At 42.8% G+C, this 18823-nt stretch overlaps 1 protein-coding gene across 1 annotated transcript in view; it reads right to left on the reverse strand.

Annotated features, from left to right (window-relative positions):
• The window catches only part of EPHA4 (EPH receptor A4), a 102617-nt gene extending 84087 nt beyond the window's left edge, over positions 1-18530 (reverse strand). Inside the window, exons 1-2 of the mRNA XM_010018881.1 lie at positions 18457-18530; positions 13899-14562 (exon numbers count right to left, since the gene is read on the reverse strand). Of these exons, the coding sequence (XP_010017183.1) occupies positions 13899-14544 (646 nt within the window). The 5' untranslated portion in view covers positions 14545-14562; positions 18457-18530. The remainder of the gene's footprint in view (positions 1-13898; positions 14563-18456) is intronic.
• Between the last annotated feature and the right edge of the window lie 293 nt (positions 18531-18823).

Consider the following 18823-nt stretch of genomic DNA (forward strand, 5'->3'; position numbering starts at 1 on the left):
CATTTTTCTTCCTCTCTATACTTCAAAGTCATAAGCACTCCTCATATTTCACGGTAAAAGGTTTTATTTCTTGGTTCCCGCAGCTCAGGTAATGATATCGTAACTCAAAGGCAGTGCAAGGCTTGCTATAGCTCTGACCTCGTAAACAATTTTAATATCCCTTCTCTGCATCCCAGTGGATATAGGACTGCACCTGAGCAGCCAATATCTCCTCAGGAGGTAGCTGGTTATTCAACTTGTAAGTGAGCACATGCGCCACACATTAAAACCAACGTGGATGCAAAGAGAAGGTTCCTGTCTGCATGAGGGAGGCCATCTTTCAATGAGCCGAGGTAAATTTGCCAAATATCTGAGTTGTGTGGGAGGGAACGTGAAATTGAGCCAAAACACAGCACAGACTCACAAAGCAAGGCGCGCAGCACCGCATCTGCTACACAGATCTATGCTGAGCTTATTGAAGTGTTAGAGACAGCGTGTTGTTTTGGAGTGATGAAAGCAGTGACGATACTGCTGCAAACAGGGGCAGAGGAAGGACCCAGAGAGGAGCAGCACTTCTGCTTGTCTTTCCAGGCAGAGCTCCTTGTGGCTGGGGCACCGCCGCGCCCCCACCCCCCCCCTGCCATACCATACCGTGACCACAGGCTCAGATAAGGATGAGACACTAAGGTCAGTAAAACGAAGCTACCAACCTCATATATAGAGCCACAATCCTTTAGAAAAGCCAGGGTCAGTTCAGTGTCACTCTGGCTCTGCAGTAAACTGCAGCAAATTGGTAGAGGGGTATCCAAGTCACAGAAAGAGGGTTCTGGTTAGCTGAAACTAACTGGTTAGTTAACTGGGAAACTGAGATGTAGGGCAAGACCTCTAGCAGCCAAGATACCTCTTCAGCTGTAAGTTTCTCTTGAGGGAGCACAAGCAAGTATCTATTTCTAGGTCAGACCTTGAGAGCCACCTTTCAGCTGTAAGACAATGGTGACCCTACAGCAACTGTGCAAGAGCATTTAACACAGGAGATGAGACTGGAGGCAACCCCAGTTAGCCTATTCCCCTGTCCTGTAGGAGGATAACCTGTACTTAAACCATGCTACTAGGTGTCTAACTTACTGTGAAAATCCTCCAACGCAGAGATTCCCCCACATTCCTGGGCAATTTGCACTGGCAGTACAGATCTCCGTGATTGTGGTTCATTTCCCCCGCACACCTTGTGTCTAGTCTAACCTTCTCTTTTTGCAATTTAAGACAATTATTTGCTGCTTTGTAACCAGCTCCATCTTCACAGCCAAATTCTACACACCTCTGGTTAAAGAGGAAAGGTGAGAGACTTTTCAAGATATCTTCAACTCTAAGCAAATCCAAACTTTGGAGCTTGACAGTAAGTGCTAACATTGGCAGAAGGGATGCCTTAGTCTCTTAAGCCTGCATGAGGGCTACAAATCCATCAGTCAAGGTCTGGACTAGTTAAAAAGACGCTGTGTAGTGTTTCAATTATTTCTGTCTGGAATCAGGCCAAAATATACTAGTTGATGTGAATAGGTAAAACAAAATCCACTACTCTCTGAAAAACCTCTTCAAGAAACAAATTGAAAAGTGCTCTCAAAGAATATTTATCTCCCCTTATCATGTGTACTTATTTGCTGTCGAAGGTCTGCTTGCAAGATTCATGATGCTGAGCTCAAGGCAATAAGCAACTTATTCTGAGAAATCACAAACAGACAATAAAGAGATAGGAATTACAAGCTAATACAGGAAGAAAAGGCACATCAGATCAGCACTGGCCTCTCCTGGTAGTGTCTCTATAGAGCATCAGTAACGCTTAATAAAATTAATTTTATATCAGGGTTCTGTTTCTTCAGGTTTTCACTTAAAAAAAAACAACACCCCTCAAGCCCCCCCCCCCAAAAAAAAAACCAACAAAAAAAAAAAAAACACCAGCAAAAAGGAATCTGGAAGAGGACAGGGGTTATTCTCCAAAAAAAGTTGCAAGGTCTGATTTTCTATTTGTTTGGCCCAACTCATCCATAGCCTCACCACCATGGCCAATTCTGTACAGGGAAGTTGTCAATCAGGGCAGTGGCACCAACGAGGTCCAAGTCTCGAGACTGTGGAAAAAGCTCCTCAGAAACGTTAAGAGCCTTCCTCTGATATCTGACAACACAATGGCAAGGGAAAGGAGGAGCCTTCATCTTTTTCATCATAAAAAGTGCTAAAGTAAGTTGCCGCAGTACCACGTTTTCATATTCACGTCAGATTCTTTTATAATGGGCAAATTCTGCCCTCCACTATACTTTAACACCCCCAACACTGTTCAAGCACCATAGGTGTAATATTTGACCTAACTGAATTTTGAAGACCAAATAAGGTTCTTGCACTCAGACAGGCAACTTTTTTCTTTGCCCTACCCACAAATCCCTGTGACACAATACTTGTAATATATTGCAAATTTCTGAAGAGTTATTCCTTCCAAACAAGTACCTTCCTTGTTATTTAGCTGGGCTGAAGGGCAGTTCACCATCATTTATGACAGAGGCGCAGAGACAAGTGAATAGGAATTACTCAGCATTTGTTAAAACGACAGCCTCACCTTTAATAATTGCACAGTCACATTTCTGTGCGCGGGGTCAAGCAGAACTCTGGAAGGGAGACTTGCTGATTGACACAAGTATGTTTGTATTTCAAAGGGCAAACTACAAAGTCAAATAAGAGGCAGTGTTTGCACAAGAGTTAACTTAGCCATTTGGCATTCTGAAAGAGCTCAACAGTCCCACGGAAAAACGTCTCTCCTTTGCTCTGCTACAGTATATCTCTAACTCAAACCTTAACACAGGTATACAGAAAGGTCAGATTATCATGACCCCTACAGAGGGCTAGCTAAATGCACAACTACAAGAAAGAAGAGTTATTAGTGACCTCTAAAGCAGCAGAGCAATATGGTGGGCAGAGCTCCTTCCTCCCAGTATCCCCACAGTGAGCTGGGTAGCTGATAAAACCTCAGTGCTAGTTAGAGCTATGGGGGTCCTCTGTATGGGCAGACAAACCAACATCCAACCAAGCAGGAAAGAGAGAGACCTCTGTCACGCTGACACCCCAGTTACAGTTTGACTTGAACTAAAAGGACCAGCTCTGCACAGTCACCGTTCCAGTGCAACCTAACAGGAAGGAGATGTGACAGTAAGGCCAAATACTGCTCTTGGGATTGCACCATTCCTGTTAAGACAAGGGCAGTTCCTTGCAGTGCTGGATCAGACCCATGGCGCACCTCCTTCAGCTTCCACCTGAGCCAGCGCTGCTCTTTCACAGTGGACAAGGTCTCCTGACCCTTCCTGGAGCTAGCCAGCTGTCCTCTTTGGCAATGCTGTGGCCATGTTCCTTTCCCTTCTACTACCACTCCACAGCAAGTGACTGTAGGTGGACTTTGTTCTTCTTTCTCTCACAAATTAAAGTTCTCTGTCTATCCTAAAGCTATAAACGGGTGCTTTCACAGTGCCCACAACCCTTTGAGCTCACTTTCCCAAGCTGTTGGGTGTGTTGAATTCAAGGTTACCAAGTACATTAATTTGGGGTACATTAAAACTGGGTACCGAGTGCATGTCTTCAAAGAGCCACAGAGAACTTGAAGGTGAATCAACTAAATGGATAAAGGATCTGCATACAGGTAGATGCAGCCAAAAAGGATGGAAATAGTCTTGCGGGCGATTAGCAACGCACCTTAAGTTATACACCCTGACTTCACCTCTTTATGTGGGGATGAAAGTTGAAAGAAATCAACTAGAAAGGCCTTTGAACCTCAAAGCATTTCAAAACTGTACATTATCAGCCATGTCTATATGCATGCATTTGTGCCCAGCACCCACTGAAGTGTCATGTCCCGCCTGAAGTATTGGATCCAGTATTTTAATCTTCTATGGATTTTCAGAAATAGTCCAAATTTGGGTCAGCCTGACAGAACTGTGTCTGGGATTAGCACAGGAGGACAGTTTCTAATGTGCTATGGGAATGACTTCAGCAATAAACTGCAAAAAAAAGTTCTTTCACATTAAGTGTAACTATTGCTACTCTGAGATTAAATATTACCTGGAAATTACTCTCATTAACTGCAGAGTCCTTGATTAATGAGCAGGTGAAATGTGTACAGGGACCTGGTCCTGATTTCAGGTGTCGTATTAGCTCTACCCTGGACACTTCTGATCACCACAAAAATAAATGAGGAAATCCAAGAACTAATTATGAGTGCACAAAATGTGTCAACCTAATAACTGTGTTATGGTACTTCAGAGATTAAGAGGAGGTTGGCAGATGCACAAGATGCAAACATCAAAGCCACTAAAGAGAAACAGCAACAGAACTCGGCTATCTTCTAGCATCTCTGGTGTGCAAGACCACAGGAAGCCTCTCAAGAAATAGTCTCTATTTCAGAATGACTCCAGTGCAATTTTGACAATTGCCATAATTGTTTTAACATTGATGGGCACAGGAGGAAACTTCAGTGCTCGCCCCCCTCCCAGTGCACTGACCTTGAGCACTGCCCAAAGGCCCCAGGGAGCCCTTCATCAGAGTGCAGGAGTTCAACAACCAGCAAGCCCAGGGCAGGGGAGAGCATCCCACCCAAAGCTCCCAGAGGGTGCTAATGCAGGCTTGAAGGCACATAGGCTGGGGCTGCAGACCATGCACGGGGGAAACAGAACCACCTTCTTTGGTTTGCCAGCAAGCACAGTTGTATCTAAGCATCTCCCGCTACACTTACCCAGCAGCCACTGCCCCCAAACATTTCTATGAAACTGTTTCATAGGGTAGTCTCTATGAAACAGTAGGGACTACCCACACACACTTTTTAATTTGTGTTTACTTCTCTCTTGAAAAAGCCCAAAAAAGCCTATTACACATACGAGCTAAGTACAACAAAACTGAATACTCCAGCATCTGAAAAGGAGTTCAGGCAACTTGTGCCCTGCAATTGATCTCCTACTTCTCCCTACGCTTTCCTTCTAATCCTCTATGTAATTACACGAGTTGCCTGATCTTCCCCAAGCTATCAATTCCCCCAAATCCATTTTCAAGTTGCCATCCTTGAAAGAGCCTGGGCACTGGATCAAGCTGTCTCAGCTTGATGCAACCCACGCTGCTATTGATGCCTCCCCTGAAAAGTGCTGGGTGCAGCTGGCCAGACCCTGAGCAAGGGTTGCCCTGGCCCAGCCCTGGAGGAGAACAGGCAAGGGGACGGTATTGATCTGGTCCTTTTAACATGTAAATTTGCCCAGTGGCTGCTTCAGTCATTGCCAGGCTGGACACTTCAAAAGGAAACTGTTTTCAAAGCAGCAGTGTGTTTTTCAACTGCAGAAAACGCTTAAAACTGAAAACAAATGAATTCAAGTTCACAGAAGCACTGGTTGGTATCCTTCAGCTCCCCAGACAGAGATGTTTGATGTATGGAAAGACAGACTTGTTAATTAATGCTATTAAAATGTGGCCTGGCAAAAAGCCCCTGGGATTTAAAATAAGAAAATCCACTCCCTTTAAGCATACACTTTAGTATAAAGATAGCCTGTATTAGTATCAAAAAAATTCAGTCATAACCTCTTGAAGTGTTCCCCTGACTTCCCTCATCCCCTCTTCTCAGAAGTAAAATGTAGTTAAAATTAGATTTCTGTAATTTAATTTCTAGAATACAGCATCAACACTGGAGAACATTTTGGCCTTTCTTAGCATTGATAATGGGGAAAATAAAGGCGATTGTTCAATCCCTTCAGACCACTGAAAATGCACAGCAAAGGCCAGACAAACCCCTCAGTGCGGCAGAGACATTATTAACATATTTTGGAAAGCAGCAGCATTATTGACTTAGCGCCTTTGCTACCAACGCAGGGTCTGCAATCATGGGCTAAATACAATGTGAGGAATGGATACAATGACAGGATTTAACTAATGGCTGGTGGAAGTACTGAAATATGTTACATACGGAAGATTTCCAGGCAGAACACAAATCAGTTGAGTGTTTTGCATCCCTGTTTGTGGCTCACATCACACTTCTAGAGACAGGCTGTGAGAAGCAGGAGTGCTCTTCAAGCAAAGGGAGATAATGAGTTGTAGCTCTGACCCACAGCACATCACCCTGCTTTCAAAAATTAAAGAGCTGAAAACTTGAATTTCCCTTCAAGTACATGACTATTCCAAGGCTGAAGTCAGCCTTCATTAGCAAGCAAGAGCAGCTGACCCGAAATGAAGGGAGAACCTCAACCACCAAGCCCAGCCTGCTCCTCTGGACCACAGCCTAGGGCAGCCACGACCCCTCAGTCCAAGCCCCAGCTGCATCTGCAGCACCAGCCACTCCCCTCCATGCCCACCTACCCCCACAGCAGGAGGGAATTTGGGATGCTGCTGACCTCTAACCCTGGGCCACAAGGGACAAAAAGCCCATCAGAAGCTATGGGAGAGTGAAGGCAAAGCCGGGGAGACAATCATCAATGTGACATTGGCTCTGGAGTGGGTAGCATCACTGGAACAAGCTTAGTCACAGGAACAAGGCATGAAGAGATAACACCAGAAAATATGAGCAAAATGGAACTTGTTTCCTTGCCACTAAATTGTTAGCTTTATGGGACTTCATGCTGAACGGTATGAAAAAAAATCCAAATTGCTTTGAAGCGCATTAGTCTAACATCCTAATTATTGTTTACATTGCCATTTGCCTTCTATTAAGAATTGAATAATTACTCAGCGCTCCATAGTTTAAAAATACAAGCAAACAGGATTATCTGGGTAATTAAGACACTGTACTGCAGCTTTGTACTGTGGCTGTACAAAGTATTCCCATATAACAAGCAGAAGCAGTAGTTATCGATTGCTTTAGTTCAAATGATGTTTTAAGGACTTCCAGCATGCAAGATGGGTAACTGATTAGAGAAGAGTGACCAATACCTCCAACAAGCATGGAGTGGAGAGAAGCTATTCTTACAGCTAGGACACTAGGCTGAGTTCTCCCTCTGGTCTTTTCCCAGTCACAGACATACTGCATTCCCCTAGCAAAGTTACCTGGTCTTCCTCCCTCAGTCCTCGAGCCACTTCAGCACTAAAGAACATCCCTCTTCCTCTCTAGGAGTCCCATCTTGGCCCAGCCTGCTGAAGCCACAGCCTCTCTGCAGCCTGTACCGTGGTGCACCAGGCAATAAAAGGCCTGTTTCTGAGCACTCCTCTTTCAGTATGTTTGTATAGATGAGCTTGATTTTACAGATTCCTTTAGTGAGATTTAAACCCACCCATCTAGGAAAGAAAGTAGACCAGCAAACTGAATAGACCAGACATCCACAACTAAATGGGCCAAAGCAAATACCAGCTGTACAGGATAAGTCTTTTCCCCCTTCCACAAACCTTAATAGTCCATCCACATTGTACTTTAAACAGCAGGACCACCCCTTCTGGGTGACTGTTAGAACAAAAGCAAAGTTCTTGCACGTCCCTTTGTTGCTTTAGAGAGCTGTTCCTCCATTTAATTATGCCACCAGGTTTCACACTGCGAAGTTTACTACCCCTGTGAAATTACCTTCAAGTTAAACACTAATTGGACATCCAACAAAAACAACCCTCTCACAACCTTGTTTTTCCTTCTGGTTTCTTATAGGATGTAGCCCCTGCATGATCAGGGTCCCAATTTCATACCATTGATTTATAAAGACACAAAATGAAAAACAGTACTTTAAAGAAATATAGTACATTCATGCAGCATGTGTTCTAACTTACATCAATAAACCTTTCAACAAATCCATTCTGAACAAGCCTGTGTTTTGGGAACATTTAATGAGCCTCAGCTTTAGACCAAGCCAAAGGCAATTTTAAGTAAAGTTGAAATAAAGAAAAGTTAAAAAGAAAGCCACTAAACCCAAAAATAAAATAAAATATGGGTTCTTGTGTAATGGTGATGCTTAAGAAAGTAGAACTTTTCTCACAGATTATTTTCTTTCAATAAATAAAGACAGCAGTTCATTTGTGCATGTTTACCCAAGTGCTACCAACCTCTTTCCCCTCTCTGTACCAAAGTATAACCATGGGCCAAGTCTGATTCTGTGGCCAGGCCAGCATGTGAAGGACATTACAGCAGGGCTGAGCAGGTCCTTGACTCAGCACAGAAAATGTTGTAAAATGTCATGTTTTTTCATGCATGTGTGTGTGTGCACATTTATGTGCACCACCCATCCCACCAGTGGATGATGTAGCTACCGGAGAGCTTCGTGGTCACTGGTGAACATCTGGAGATGACACCCAAGGGCCTGCAGCCCCAGCAGGCACGAGAAATGGCACTCCCTGCACCTCCAGCCATCGTTTCACACCAGCAGCCAGGGTTTCAGAGCATAGGACTTTCCCACACACCAGCTTGAAGTGAGCAAGCAGGCTTTGGAGACCAGGCAAAGAGTGACTGTCAGTCATAGTCAAGAGGAGACCTTGAGACATGAGAAGCCCACTGTGCAGATAGCGCACTCTCTCTTAAACAAAGAGATAAAAAAAAAAAAAAAAATCAAAACAGAACCCATTTGCATAAAATCCAAATCTTTGAGCTCTGCATAAACAGAAGGAGATTTTGGCTGGCGTTTCCAAAGGAAGCTCTTATCTCCTTTGTGAAATGGGGAAATGGGTGTGCTACTTTGCATGAGGGTGTATACAAAAGATGTAAATGAGGAGTTTGCTGCATGCAAAAGGCAAAGCAGCCGACAGCTGCCAATCCCCATTCACAGGGAGAAAGCACTTCCTTAGTCTCCAGCAGGAGGAAGAGAAGGGAACCAAGATGTTTGCTTCCCAGGGAGGTAAAGCAGGCTCTGAATATTCATAAAATGGCCATTTAGTCATGGGAGTGTTAATTGTGTCTGATTCACAAAACTGTGTGACCTCACCTGCTCCTTGCAACATATCAAAAGGATCCAGCATAATAGAATGAAACCAGATAAGATATTTATCTCACAAGTTTGGGGGGGCTTTTTGATGCAGTCTCAAGAGACTGAAGTGTACTGCTGAGCATTTCTTTAATGACTTCTCACAAGCGCAATAAAGACCAAGCTCAGTGGAGCATATTATTAGACAGATAATAACCCTCATCCAGCCGAGATGTAAGTACTGAAGCCATCACACACAAGATGAGTTGTCTGGAAAGTTTTGTTTTGCCCCCTTAAAAACAATCAAAACAAACCACACACAAAAACCAGAAGGTGGTCTATATGCCCCACAAAAGTCCACCCAGATGTGCCATGAAATTCATACCACCACAGCAGCTCATCTGGCTTTGATTCCAAGGGCTGTGCTCTTTAGTAGTAACATGCAGAACAAGGACCAGATATTGCTCCCCTGTGTACCAGCAGAAATTTTGTCAGGAATTCAGAAGGAAGCAATCCCAGCCTTTCTCCAAGGGATACATGAAGAGACAATTGCTCAACAACTGTAGCTTGACTTCTGAGGGGCCCAGGGAGGAGAAAAGCAATACAGAGCCTGCAGTAACATTTAAATGGAGATTTTGAAACGCACCAGGTGGTACAAAAAAATAAAAAAAATTAAAAAAAAAAAAAATCACATAGGGAGCAAGCCTTGGAAGGTCTATTGAGCTACATGAGAACATAACATAACCAAACCCCTCCTTCAGCAGAGAAGAGAACCAACTAAATTTGGTTCAGACAGACTGTGTTTCAGTATCGCTCCCATGCCCTTCCTGGTAGCTTCCATCTTCGCAGCTCCTTTTAAAACGTAACATGTTGAGTCTGTGCATTTTTTCTTTCCCCTGCCAAAAATAATCAACCTGAAAAAAAAATCCTTCTGAAATCTCAATTCTGCGCCGTCTTAGTCACCCTTCTGATTACCCTTTTGTGCAGCCAGACTGTTCATCAGTGTTATTCTGATGAAAAAGTTGCCTACGACTAAAACGGGAAAGCACATACAAATTACTTCACTTCCCCACCCTTACGAAACCCACCAGCCAAAATTCTTATCACAGAAAGAAAAAGAATTATATAATTAGACTGTACCCTTCTGATGTACACTGAACTGCTGCTCTCAGTGATCACAGCCACTCTTCAAAGCCTCTGAGATAAAAAGAATCTTATCATTCAAATTATTACTTCTTAGGGATGCTCTTATCAAAGTTTGAAGGAAAATTCTAAAAACAGCAGTGATATGAAACCAGGACTGAGCCATATTTTAAATGACACTGGATTTTCTGCCAATTGGCCAATTCACAACTCAAAAAAGCAAGCGTAGATGAAGACAAAGCTGTTGGCTCTCATAACCTTTACAATATCGCAGTAAAAATCTCAACTGTCTCACATATTTATACTAAATGGCAGGTCTAAAATTGAGATTTGTAATTTCACAGCATCAAAATCGTCACAGATGGCTACAGTCTATTGCTTCTTTCTGTCTTTTCTCCCTTCCTGCTTGTTTTCCCCCCCTCCTCCTTTGAGTTAAAAAGATATGTGTTTTATCATAAGGAAATCACAGCTAAATCCAAACCACATTATATTAATGTGTAACAAAACAATTTACATAACAATGATGCATAAAAGAGAAGTTTAAAATTACTTTATGTCTCAACTTTGCCCTAAAGCACTAATTACCTCAGCCTTGAGTTGTGCCACTAGTTAGGGATAGCCAATATTCCACATTTATATTCTCCTAAAATGATAGCCATTGACACAGGAAATTTGTGGGAGAATAAACAATAATAATAAGAAAAAAAAAAAGCAACAGCACATTGTTGTATTTTAACATCAAGTACACAGCTACAAGCAAAGAATCAGTGCTCACCTAATATTTCTACCAGTCAGGACCCATTTTTCATAACCACTCCTGTGACACTCCTGTGGAGCTTCCCAAATAAATACAGATTAAATACTTGGCACCTTTCCCTTCCTGCCCTGGGTTTTTGCATATACACACACATGTTCAGTAAGACAATCACTATCAATAAAGTCAGCTGGAAAAAAAATAGCAGTCAGAGGAAGGAGAATTTTGTCATTGTATTCCAACACCTCCACACCGCCAACTCGATTTTTTTTTTTTTTGTTACAAACCCTGTTCAAGGTCAGAGAGTCATTAACTCCCACTACAGGAGCCACTTTAGATGTGAAGTGCCTTCCCATTATGCTTCACACACACACACATTAGAAATTAAGCAAAAGCCGCTCAAGGAAAATGTATTATTTAAGAATGAGAAGGTTGAGCGAACTTGAAGCGGCTTTCAGGGCAACCCAAGTGCCAGCTGGTCCGTCCCAGCACTGTGCAGCCGGGGCAGGTACCAGGAGGGACAGGAGCTCCGACATCTCCCATGGATCTCCCAACAACTGCAAAGCCCCGATCTGCTGGCCTAAACTATTTCTGCCCACTGAGCTTTTGTCAAACATTTAAGATCTTAATCAATCCAGACTCTGACCCTAGGATCACAGGGGAAGATGGATGAGGAAACGGACAACCTCTGACCTTCCCTTGTATTTGTCCTGCCACAGTCAACCTATTGAAAAACAATTGAGATGGAACCTGCTCACCAGCTCCAGTCCCAGCCCACCACCCTCTTGCAGTCTTTCCCAATCTCAAAGCCTGTCTCCCCCCATCCCCAACCCTCTGTACCAAAACCACAGGAATCCTCCTCACTGCATCCTTCTCCTGCCCCCAGAAACCTGGCAGAGCAGAACATTTGCTGAACTATGAAGTTGAGTGGGGAAAGAAAAGGAGAAGGCTCATTCAGCAGTGTCAAAGGCCAAACTGCTTTAGCAGCCTCGCTGGAAACCAGAGAGCGAGCTGCATAGTTCTGGTAAACTTCATGAATTCATGAAGAAGAGCTTCCGTCAAAACTGTTCTGGCTGGAGAATGGCAAATGTGAGAAAAGGAAACCACAAATAACCGCTGATGAAATGTGTTTAGTGCTTTCAAATTACACACTGGCTCAAGTCCTCTCAAAATGACTAGTACAAGCCAACGTCACTCTGGAAAGCCAAAGCAATGGAACATTTCTATCTCCTTTGTAAATATAGCATCACTTAATCTTCATTTTACTTTGGAAACATGAGAATTAGGTGTCCCAGGCCCAACCTTCCTTGCGGCCGAGAGCCAGTAGGTGAGCTGACATCCACCCACAAAGGCTAATTAAACACCACAAAATAAGTTAATACAAAGCATCCCACTATCACCACTGACCACCTGCAAAACCTCAGGAGATTTCCCTTAAGCAACATAGGATTTGTTAGGCAATTAGCTCCTCATGTCTGGGCCGCTGACACCAAAAAATGATAGATCTGTGTCAATCAGAGTGATCCAGTACTGACCTAGTAGGCTTTTAGGAGAAGGTGGAATAACCTCCATGCAATAAACCAAGATGCTCCCCGCTACTCCTTCACTTCCTCCTCTCTCAACTCAGGCTGTAAAGTTAACTTCCGGGCAAAGCTTCTTGACATCAAGAATGTAAGAGCATCTCCGCAGCCACTTAATGGGTCCCCCAAGTAACACCCAGTCAGTACCACAGCCACAGGTTCACACATTTAACAATACACAAGTTTTCAAGTTTCCACCTCATGGGATTCAAAAACACAACCCAGAGTTATTTAACCCAGACAGTGTGCCCTGCCAATGTGCCCATCTTTGAGCTACAGCCCGTGGTAATTTAGTTGCCAATATGGCACACTTTGGCTTTTTCCATACAGAAAAAAATACAAATTAAGGCTGAACTTCATACTTAGCACTTCTGTCCTGCCAAAGCTTAATTTCAATGCATAATAATGAATTTCAGGCTGCCTGTAAATTATCAATTAAAGGAAATCAAGTAGGACATTCAAAAGACACAGTTCCCTTAGGAGCTTAGCACAAGAGCCAGCAGTTACTTGGCTCTGCTATCTTGTTCTCCATCTCAAGATGAAAGAAAATGACCTAGTGAAAAATACACCAAGATGATATGAAGCAAAATCTGGCTCCAAAGAATTTTCCAAAAACATGCTTCCAAATTCCCTAAGGAGCTGAGCACCTTCAATTCAGCACCCAGCAAAATTAAGCCCACTGACCTGTGCAAGAATCCATTTAAATTTGATCTTAGTTCATGCTTACATGAGCAAGAGTTTAGAAGCTGAGGCTAAAGATATTTTATTTATAAACTTCCTCCTCTCCTTCCCTAGCCTTTTACAGCATCTTTTTCCAGCAAGGAGAGGTGAAGAGAACATAGGTATTGAGGTTTTTCTTTTTAAGATAATCTGCCTTTTATACAGACTTAAATCCCTAATTCTGCAGCACACAGGATGGTGTGTGTGGGAGGGTGGGGTGGAGACTTTTAGCATTTCTAAGAGTATCCTAGCACCTCTATTATTAAGCTGACAATAGAGACTCTCTGCAAAATGAAAATATTTAACAAAGGCAGCAGTGTCAAATATCAAAGGGTATTTAGTGCTAAAAAATTTGCAACAAGTAAACCACCAAAGACTTCCCCTTCCCAAAGTGGGAAAGCCATCCAGCTAAGACTCCTGTTCCCCTCCCTCCCCACACTGGTTCTTACCCCACTGCATTATCCAAAGCAGTCTTTGCCAGAATTCCCTGTGCTTAACAAAGTTCAGATAAAACTTGAGAGATTTGTCTCTTTTAAACAATGGTAGCTTGACTGCCCTGTTTTGCAGTCATCCACATTTTGGTGACTATTGTGAGCCAAATCAAATTTAGGCGCCTGCTAGAAAATGTGTTTTGCCTTCTGCCTGTTATGGCAGTATCATTTGTTTGGCATTATATAATTCCTAGCCTTGCCACCTGGAGCTACTGCACTTCTTCATTAAACTCCTCTGTCCCACCACATCCCACAGGGGCTGCTAATTACTGGCTTTACTCCATTTACTCTCATCTCCAATTCAATTATGCATTCAACTAAGCCTTAATGAAGAGTACAATATGGCTCATCCTACCTTGGCATTCACCGTTACTTTCTTCATAGCCAGCGTTGCACAGACAGTTGCCAATGGGTACCAGCCATTCGCCATCTGCCCCACAGTACATTTTTGGCACATCCTTCTCTTCAGAGTTGTTGACACAGGAGCCACGAACCTCCACCAGAGAGGATGTATCAGCCCCAGTAATGGTGTCTGGAAACTGCGCCAGGTTTCGAACTGTCAATGGGCACTTCTTATAGAAGACACGAACAGACACTAAAGCGATGCAGGCACCAACGTCCTGAAAAGCCAAGTAAAACCCTTTCTTGCTGAGTGGTCCGACATCCCGTATCTCTGTATTCAGCTTCATGATCCTGTCACCAATGTCCACTTGGGTGAAGCTCTCATCAGCAGCAATGGTGTCGATCTTGGCAAACTGGCTCTCTCGAATGAAACGCTCCTTATCATTGTTTGATTCATAGTAATAAAGGTTGAATGTCTCTTTGCAAGTTCCCATGACACCTGGCAGGCTGTTGCAGTCTCTTAGTGTGAACTTGATTTCAATATATACCCTTTGAGCCCCCTCACGAGGAACCCAATCAGTTCGTAACCAATTATTCTGACTGGGCTCCATCACATTGCAGACTTGATAGGTGCGGATCGGAGTGTTCTTCTCATCCATAATGCTTACTTCCTCCCACTGCAAAGAGGGAAAGGGAAAATAAAATACATCAGTATTAAAAGGAACAACAGAGCTTCACAGCAAACATAATCTGTACTTCCACAACTAACATAGAAACCATATTTTTTCCATTACAGGAAAACAAACAAGCAAACAAACCAAACAAACCCAGCAGATCAAGCCATTGCCAGTAGACATTAACTACTTGGACATTAAAAGAAGAAATTGTTCAGAAGAAACAAGCTCCAAAGCAAGTAGCACCTTGAGGAGCAAGCATGTGTTTTAAAGGCCCTGTCAGCCAATCCAAGAACCAACCAACTATGCTTAACTGCACTGCAGTTTTGCCCATAGGACCCTTGCCTAGGTAAAGGCTATGCATGGCACTTCATAGAATCGACAGCAGATAAGGCAGGTAATGCATGGACCTTGCAGGCAATGGCCCCAAATCAAGTTCAGGCATCGTTGGAAGTGCCAGACTAAAGGCTATGTAATTATCAAACAACAAAACAGGCACTCTAAAGAAGGTATCAGAAGAAGAGATCTGGCCCTAATTCAGTAGTTCAGTGTCATGAGTTTAGAAAAGGAAAGCACACATAACCAACAGCTTTAAAAAATAAATCATTTTAAGGGTTATCATAGACAGAAGAAAAGTTTATCACAGAGCTCTCCTGGTAGGGAGAGAAGAGGAAGGGGCATTAGAGAGAGAGCTCTTTCCAGCACAGCACTCAAGTATCAGAAAAATCCTTCTTAAAAAAAAAAATAACATATACATAAAAATATATTAGAAAATGATATACTGTCTGGGTTCATAGGCAATACAATGAACCATATAAAATTATCCTTGGAAAGCAGTAATAACTTTAAAGAGACTTCCCAGAAGTGCTTTTCAGAACTACTGAAGCCCTGGCTTTGATAAACAGAAGCCTTCTTAACGTTAAGGGGCTTCTTGTATAATATCCTGCATTCTTCTCACAAGGATTGCTCTTATGCAAGTGATTTTTACTTAAAAAGCTTCAAGCTTAGCTGAATCCGTTTATAGAATGACAGTAGTTAGCACCATGAGTCACTAGGAGCAGAAAGAATAATATTTTATTTGCTGCCTAGAGATAACTGCAAATTAAAACGAAGGGGGGGCAGAATCAATACTCAGCATGTCACTCCTTTTCACAGAAAAGGAAAAAAATAAATCTTAAAATGTCATCTATCAATGTAAGTGTAACAAGGTGTTAGTAAGACAACAGTGTTGTTTAATTTGCATCTGCTACTGAGCTCATTTACTGTTACAATATTGTTATGATCCATCACTTTCCATTCTGCTTATCTTCAGACTGTCTACACTACCTATATTGTGTGTGGTACAAGAGAAAGGAAGAAGCAGAGGGAAATAATACTTGTTGATGGGATTTCCTTTAGTGCATTTACACAATGGAGGATGCTGCAAGAGGATTCAATAAAGAGACCGCTGAGGTCAATGGACAGACTGCAACTAAAATCAGCAAGTTTCAGAACAGGGTCTCAACAAAACCCTGTCTCCTAACAAAAATACAAATATATAGGGTTTCTTATTTCATGAACACACACACACACGCTTGTGTCTTACTGCCAGAGACGAAACTAACTACAGCCCCATGTTTCCAGCCACTGTGAAACATTTGTAACTCTGAAGTATGTGGACAAAGCTGTAACTTTCTGTGTTTAAAGCTGAAATTAGCTCTTGTAATTCAAGTCTTCTCACAGTTTAATGATGCAAAATAAAGCATTCTGGGTACAAAACCTGCTTTTCAACTGTGAAATGCAAGAGTAAATCATTAATTACATTTATAATGCAATTCATTAATTCCTCCAGGGCTACTATATATTTGATTACTGCTAATCACTCCTAAATGACTATGTTTATCTCCAGCCCTTCTTATCCACACAATCCTCTCACCTCGGGAACTGCATGGTGTAGATCTAGAAAAATGCCTTTTTTATAGCCAAAAAGGTACACACAGTTGAAGAAAAATTAGCACCAAAGGACAGAATCTTCTCAGGAACATAAAGGAGTTAATTTCTGCTGCTTGAAATAAATCTGCAACATATGAAGTTCGAATAAATGCTTTCCAAGCACTGTATCTCAGAGACAGACCATGTACTCTTAAATTTTTCACTACTGGCTTAAAAATAGAACACACATATGTAGGTTTAGTGAAACGAGTCACGTCCACAATAAAAGCACATATTTCCTTCTCAGGCTCGTATGGCGCTTTCAGAGAAAACATAGGGGAAAAGGGGGAATCCAACAGCCATTAATAATACACAGCTGCCCTCTGATCATCAATTCTACTACCAACTTATTGAAACTTTTATTTTAGGTCCAGTTTTAATACGCAGGGTAGATATCTCTTGGAGAGCCATATGAAAGACCCCATCTCATTAGCTGACCTTTCCAGGGTACAGGATTAACAAGGAAGCCCGACTCTCACTGAGATAGAGCTGTACCTTTCCACACTGTCAAAGGATGAGGGCAATTGCCTGCAATCAGCAGTGAATGTGCACCGTGGGCACTGCTAGAGGCCTGCCAATCACCTCCCCACTCTTTGAAAAGCCGAGAAAAAACGAGCCTCCGTGACAGCACAGTGTGCTCAGGCGGAGCACAAGCCAGGACTGTAGTCAAGTTCACCCAGAACAACAATGGGGGAGCAAAACAATCCCCCATTCTCCCATGTTATGGTTATTCAGAGCTTATGCATAATGCATCACCAGCCGACGCAACCTTGGATTCCTTCCACTCACTTCTGTTTCCTTAGCTCTGCTTCTGCTAATTACAAGTGGGAACGCACACAAAACAGTAGATCTGTAGGTTTCCCGAAGAGTCCATTGCTTTGTTGTGAGCAGGTCCTGATCTTTCATCACTTTTATTTTTCAGACAGTTTGACTTAGTTACTTCTCCTTAAGCATACTAAGCTGCTTTACTCATTTAATATCCAAAGGATTTGAGATGCGTTTCTTTATATTAATGTTTAGCCTGCATTGCTGGCATTTTTCTGAAATTGTTCACTTGAAAAAGCCTAATTGCTTATTAAAAAGTAAAAATAAAAACCCCTAAAAGATCCCATAAAGTACAGTCTCCACCAGACCCCACCAACTCCAGCATTCTCAGGAGTCTCCCCACAGAGGTCACAGGCACCCTGCAGGATGGGGCACACACGAGGGTGCAGCAAGGTGCCCATCCACTAACACGAAACTAAACTAGTAGATATACCTGGCCTCCAGCCCACAAGGTAAAAGGGCTCTAAGCCCCAAGGATGGATGTGTGAATCTTAATGTCATCGCATCACTATCAGGCAGCGAATTCAAGCATCTTCTCGTAAAATTATCTCTTTAAAAGATGTACATAAAGAGAAGCTCAAAGTAACCACCATCAAGCACTGGGTGCTTCAGTTTAATCTGTTCAGAGACCAAACGTACGATGTTTACATCCTAAAATAGGACAACTGTCCCATCACACTAAAATGTGTATCTTGTATATTGATCCCTACTCCTTCATCCAGAAATAGCACAGCAATTGCCCTGAACATCTCCCAGCCGAGACAGCCCATAGATATAATAATTACAGTCAAGAATGCCAGTTCAGTCGCCAGATCACATTTCTTGTTGGTATTTCAGTTTTAAATAGGCATCTAAGCCCATGCCTCAACCAATCTCTTAATTCTGAAACCTCTTTTCTGCCCTTTTGGTTTCCACTTCTTCCATGACAGAGCTATCCAAAGGGAGTATAGAGTTTCTCCAACAAAGAGTAATTCATTGGGTAAGCCAGGGAAGAAATCTGACCTTCTCACCACAATCAACAATAATCGAGCCATTAGGACTCTCTGAAAGTTACTAATCACCCCCTTTACCCTTTTGATCAGATAGCGGTTTAAAACTTACCCCTCCTTCCAGGGGACTTGCTATCCACCCCAGCTCTCCCTGAACTGATCTGGAATCCAGCAAGGTAACTGCGGAAAGGTACAAATAAAACAGATTAAATTCCAGCTGCCAAAAGGCAATATTAAAACAAACCGTTCACCTGAGCGTTTCCATATGTGTAGAGCACGATCGCATCCACCTTCAGGTTGAAATGAAATGTTATTTCCGACTGCGCCAATACCTCGAACACTTTGAAACTCTCTCCGCTTTCGATCTGAGGAATAGCACGTCTATTCCTCCGCGGGATAAAGCCGCTCACAGGGCGCGGGGTGAGCGGTGAATCCCCCCCGGCACCGAAGAGCGCTCCTGCCCGGCAGGAGAAGCGGGC

Source organism: Nestor notabilis, unplaced genomic scaffold (assembly GCF_000696875.1).
Source record: "Nestor notabilis isolate BGI_N333 unplaced genomic scaffold, ASM69687v1 scaffold1127, whole genome shotgun sequence".
Classification (NCBI taxonomy): Eukaryota; Metazoa; Chordata; class Aves; order Psittaciformes; family Psittacidae; genus Nestor; species Nestor notabilis.